The following is a 5,594-nucleotide window of genomic DNA, read 5'->3' as shown; positions in this document are numbered from 1 at the left end:
TGTGAGGGAGGGTCTGAAACGATAACCGGCCCCCGGGTCAGGGACGCGCCCGCCGCACACAGCCGCGCCGGGCAGGGCCGGGCCCCCCGGGCACTGCGGGCGGGAGCGCGGGCCCGCGGCTGGGGGCGGCGGGGGCCGGGGGCGGTGGCGCTCCCGCGCCGCCAGGGGGGCCCAGCCCACGACGCGGCGCTTGAGCCACGGACCGCGCCTGCGCGGCCGGAAGCGGCGGGGGCGCGCGGGGAGGGGCCGGCGAGCATGGCGCCGCTGCGGGGGTGAGGCGGTACGCCGTCCGGCTCGGCGCCCGCCATGAGCTGCACCATCGAGAAGATCCTGACGGACGCGAAGACGCTGCTGGAGCGGCTGAAGGAGCACGACACCGCGGCCGACTCGCTCATCGACCAGTCCGCCGTGCTGCACCAGCGTGTGGCCGCCATGAGGGAGGCGGGCGCGGCGTGGGCCGAGAAGGTGGGAGCGGGCGGGGGGCAGCGGGACCCACAGCCGTGTCTCGGCAGGGCGCGGGCGGGGGCGGCGCGGCGGGACCCACAGCCGTGTCTCGGCAGGTCCCCGGCGGCGCGGCGGAGCGGCCCGACCCGGCCCGGCTGCGGCCTCACGTGCTGCTGTCCCAGGAGAACACGCAGATCCGCGACCTGCAGCAGGAGAACCGGGGTGAGCCGCCGCCCGGGGTTGCTGTGGGCAGCCGGGGGGGCGCGGGGCGGGCGGGCGGGCGGGCGGGCGGGGGGGCGCGCCGCCGGGAGGGGCCCAGGCGGGCGGGGGGCGCGCCCGCCCGGCCTCTGGCAGGGCCGCTGGAAGTGGCAGTCGGCGCCCGGAGGGCGGCCCGGGCCAGGGGAGGGGACCTTCGCCACCCCGCCCCCTGCCGGCCCCAGGCTGAGCTGCCCCGGTGCGAAGCGGGGCAGCCGCCGGCACCGAGCGCCTCTGGGCAGCCGCTGCGGACCGGAGGTTGTGGCAATGCCGCGCCGTGTCTTGCAGAGCTGTGGGTCTCGCTGGAGGAGCATCAGGATGCGTTAGAGCTTATCATGAGCAAATACAGAAAACAGATGTTGCAGCTTTTGCAAGGGAGAAAGGGCGAAGGTGCAGAACCAGTCTTGAAAGTTCATCGGTCAAATTCTCTGGTAAGGTGGGATGGGGATGCAGGAGGGCTCGAAACCCTTGTTCCCTGTCTTTTGCTTGCTTTCGTACAGCCTTTGTTTCCATTCATGGAACGTCTCTGCTTCAAAATGGATTTCCTGAAACCCTTGTCTCCCTTTGCTGGTATTTTTCTCTCTATTCCTTTCACAGCACACAGGTTGTAATAGCTATCACTGAGGACGCTGCAAAGCATAGCCCTTTGATGGCCCAGGTGAAGGCTTGTTCTTTATGCTAGTGCATAGTGGTGGTGAATTCCCTGGGTTAAGCTTAATGTGCATGATTCTCTGCAGTAAAATCAAAGGCATCACGGTTGTTGTTGTTGTTGCTCCTGTGTGGTAATTGTAAGAAAGGGAGAAGAACCTCCTAAATCTGTGTGCTGCAGTATTGTCTAATCCTTAAGAGATCATCACTCCCAGAGGTTTTTAAATTTGGATACTCTGTGCAGTGGCTGAAGTGTGTCCCTTTGTCCATGTTGCGCGCAGTGACTTCAGAACACTTAAGTTATGGCTACTGATTATAATACAATAATATTAAATCTCTATTTAAGGCTTGTGAATTAAGTTAAGCATTTGTTAAAATGTGTTTTTATGGGATTGGAGCCAGCCTAGCTCTTTGCATATATATCTTTGCACTGTTATGTGGCAACTCGTTTGTTTTGGGTTGCTTAGGTCCTCTGAAGTTAAGTAGTGTAGCAATGTCTTGCTTCCAGTGCTTGCTTAAGTCTTGATAAACAGAGCAATTAATGCACTTAATATTATTCTCTGGCAGTGCTTTTGCTCTGCTTTGATGGCATGGAAACACAAAGCTGAAAAGCCTCTGGGGGAACCTTTGGTGGAATGTAACCAGCCTATCTCAGTATCTAGGCAAAATCTTCTGTACTCCAGATTAAGTCTATGAGTTTTTTCCTACGAACTACCTGGAGAATAGTAACAACCTGATAATATCTTTTAAAAAGCTATATTCTTACTATAAGCATCTTTCTGTTTAGAAAAAAAAAATATTTATTTGCAGTTGAAGTTATCTAAGTCTTACATGGTCTAGCTCTCTTCTAGATGCTCTGATTTTTGCCCATATTTTCTGAATAATGGAATTCAAAGCTGAATTCCCTGCTCAGGTGACACATTTATCTTCCAGAGGCAGTGAAATAACTAGTGATACTTAAGAGAAAAGAAACTTCACCCTATAATGTTATCTGATATTCCTCAAAGTGCTTTGTGATAACCTTGTGGTTTTATGTTATGTTAAAAGACTTCAAAAGCTTCCAAATTCTTATCTTTCCACTACTTGCCAGTTAGTGACATTTCTGTGTTTGCACGTTTGAGTTCCTCTCCAAATACTGTATCTTGAAACGGAATGCTCTTCAAACAGGAAGTGTTGCTACATTACATGTTGGAATTTTTCAGCATTGATTATATGTGCATTTGTGAGCTTCAGCAAAATGCATCTTCCAAAGGATTAGAGCGGTATCCAGACAGACTCTGTAATAACTGCTTCACAGGGTTCTGGTTTTACTTATTTTAGTTTTCTTGCTTGGCGTCCTTCTGAGGTGAGGCTGTTCACTTTGCACTGTTACTTACTCTTGAAATCTCATTTGCTTTTATGTTTCTCATTCTTAGAAATTCAGTCAGGCCTTTCTAATAAAGCAATATAAAATTTGCTGCACACTAATCATACTCACATGAACTCTGTTGTCTCAGTCCTCATCACACTGGAAATTACTTCTGTCTTGGTAAGTAAGGGTGCCTTATCTTGATGATCGATGTAATTCTACACACTGTTTTATTTGATGACTCATGATAATGGACAGTAAGGCACATGTTTTCATCTTTACATATACAAGGTAGAAAGGATTGCAAGTGCTTGGGAGAAAAGGATTAAAATTCAAAACAGGAAAATAATCTGAAATCAAGAAAATTAAAGCAATTTATTTAGAAGGGATAAATTACTACTGCTTTTGCCTGAATGTATTGAAATTATTGCTTTTATATCTTTCAGGAAATTGAAAGCCAAATAGACAGAATACGTGAGATGGGAGAGGTGATGAGAAAAGCTATTCAAGTCGATGATGATCAGTTCTTTAAAGTTCAGGAGAAACTAGCTCAGTTGGAGGTAAGAACAGATAAAATTGCTGAGGATAGAGCAAGCTTTGGGAGTCTCGAGACTGGACTTTCTCTGTATATGTCAACGATTTATAATGATCAAAAGTTTGAAGGGGGCCAGGAAATGAAGAACGTGATCTGTTATTTTCAAGTTCTTAATGTTTGTATTTTATGTATTTTTATAGATATATATGTATACACGAAGCCAGAAGCAAAAGATAATCTTTAAAGGATGTGGTTCCCCTCTTGCTAGCACTGTATTAATGCTTATGTTACAAAATCGGTGTTTTATTTAGCTGTGAAGGAGTGGGGCTAAAGATTATTGTCCTTTAATTGTGAATTAGCTCATTTCTATTTCAGCAAAAATATTGATTTTGCAGCTTGAAAACAAAGAGCTGCGTGAACTATTGTCAATCAGCAAAGAATCTTTTGAGGTGGGGAGAGAAGATCTGCCTGACTGTGAAGCTTAGGTCACAAAATAACCTTATCTCCAAATCTTGACTTCAGAGACTATTATGAAACTACCCTACAGGGATGGGTTTTGATTTGTTCTTTCAGGTGTTTCCTTGTATGTTTGTTTTATCTTTCAAAATGTGAGCTGTTACCACTGCATTTTTCTGAAATTACGTGTTGTTGATGGCAAAGGCTTGTGTTGCTGCGCTGTCTTAGTAATTGCAGCATAGAAATGCTTAACAATGAAGTATGTTTGATGTGTACTCCCTTGTGATAGCTTATTTTCTCTCTTGTGTGTTATTTTTTATGAGCTTTAGTTAATAATTCCAGCTGTGCAGATGGCATCTAAATCCACCTTGTCAGTAGCTAGAGAAGATAATACAGGTTGGGATTATTTTATTTGAAAGAAGGAATAGGAGATTATTGCAAAACTACACTGTAAATGGCAGGTAACCATTGCGCTCTGCCTGCACAAAGCAGGCACTGCAGACCTTTTGTTTCGCTTTGAGGAGCTAACACTGGGTACTTGGCTGGGTTACCTTTGTTACAGGGACAGCTGCTTAGAAGCAGGTCAAGAGAACAGCAGATAGCCAGTAGAGCACTTATAAGTAGTAACTCCTATAAGGAGCACAGTTTACCTTGTTTTAGGGGTGAAAATCAGAGCAGGTGACCCTTTCTGACACCTATGTGTTTTTGAAGGACATTGAGGGTTTTTTTACAGGTAGACCTGTTCAGGATTTATCAGTGCTCCAAGGTATGTGGATGCTGGCTAGCTCTGGTCTGAAGGCGGTGCACTCAAACCCTGCCTGGAACGCAGCACTTTCAGATCAAAGCTCTTTGGCCTCCCAGCACTATGGACTTCAGGAAGAGTGAGTGGAGGTCTGCCTCAAACCTAAACCAAAAGCAACCATGTAAGACAGGTTTTTAATGTTGCATCAGAGGTAAGTCTGGTGACAGATGTTATCTAGTTACAGCAGAGTCCTATATTAAGTGAAATTAAGAGTTGCAGTGTAGAGGAATTTATCAATATTGGGATATTTTTAATGACAGTTTTATAGAAAAGATTTCTGTTTTACCTGTGATCAAAGAATAATCCTCAGAGAACGGTAAACATCTCACTTCCAATGTTATTTTGAATTTTTATGCTACTATTTCCCCAAGTGAAAATTTTGATAGATTTAAAAGGTGATTTATGTTCCAGTGCTTATTAAAGACATCTTCTTGCAGCCATTTGGAATATCCAGCAAGATTGTTCAGTACATATAAGTGATTTCTGTACAGGAGTATTCTTGTATGCAATCCTTTTCTATTAGAAATTGTTTGAGAGAATAAAAACACCCAATGAACAGTTACTTTCTCAAGTGTGTTCTGTTTTGTGCATCCTGGGGGTAATTCCATTGGTTCTACATGTACCTGAGCCTTTTGCACCCCATTTAGTTTTTACCCTACCTGAATGAAACAATACAATGACCATAAATCTTGCATTTTATCTCTTTTAACATCATCTGAAAGGCCTGTGATGACGCATTTTTTTCCATCATTATTGTAGTGAGGGTTAACGTCCCCTAATTGGCTCATTGCTGTGCAGCCTGGAAAAAATGGGAAACCAAATAGCTGTTGCTTTGACTGAGTTCATTATTAATTAGTGGTGGGCCCTAATTAGCAGGGGAAGTTTAAACATGTGCTATTTGCTGCTGTCCTATTCTGGATCTGTAAGTATGGAATCTGTGACTAAACGTATGATTGTATCCGATCCGGGGCATTCGCAGAACTTGGTCTGCTCACGCTGAAAAATCGATTCGGGCCTCAGGACTGGTGATTTCCTCCGCTTGTATCTGAATCTAGACACAAAGCGTCTCCCTCGGTGACAAACTGAGTCAGCGGGGCGCTGCCCGC

At 46.1% G+C, this 5,594-nt stretch overlaps 1 protein-coding gene across 4 annotated transcripts; it reads left to right on the top strand.

Annotated features, from left to right (window-relative positions):
• The first annotated feature begins 221 nt into the window (after window positions 1-221).
• On the top strand, window positions 222-5,044 carry SIKE1 (suppressor of IKBKE 1). Of its 4 annotated transcripts, none has more exons than XM_055819831.1 (5): window positions 223-465; window positions 561-666; window positions 988-1,130; window positions 3,142-3,255; window positions 3,431-5,044. In XM_055819831.1, the coding sequence occupies exons 1-5, from the start codon at window positions 307-309 to the stop codon at window positions 3,539-3,541; spliced, it is 633 nt and encodes a 210-aa protein (XP_055675806.1). In that variant the 5' UTR covers window positions 223-306; the 3' UTR covers window positions 3,542-5,044. The 4 variants fall into 4 exon arrangements, with proteins under 4 accessions (XP_055675805.1, XP_055675806.1, XP_055675807.1 ...); XM_055819832.1 differs by having other exon boundaries at window positions 224-465; window positions 3,626-5,044; XM_055819833.1 differs by having other exon boundaries at window positions 224-465; window positions 3,606-5,044.
• The last annotated feature ends 550 nt before the right edge of the window (window positions 5,045-5,594 follow it).

The sequence above is a fragment of the Falco peregrinus genome, chromosome 16 (assembly GCF_023634155.1).
Source record: "Falco peregrinus isolate bFalPer1 chromosome 16, bFalPer1.pri, whole genome shotgun sequence".
Taxonomy (NCBI): Eukaryota; Metazoa; Chordata; class Aves; order Falconiformes; family Falconidae; genus Falco; species Falco peregrinus.
The sequence above is the reverse complement of the archived record's forward strand: the minus strand, read 5'-3'. Positions and strand labels throughout refer to the sequence as shown.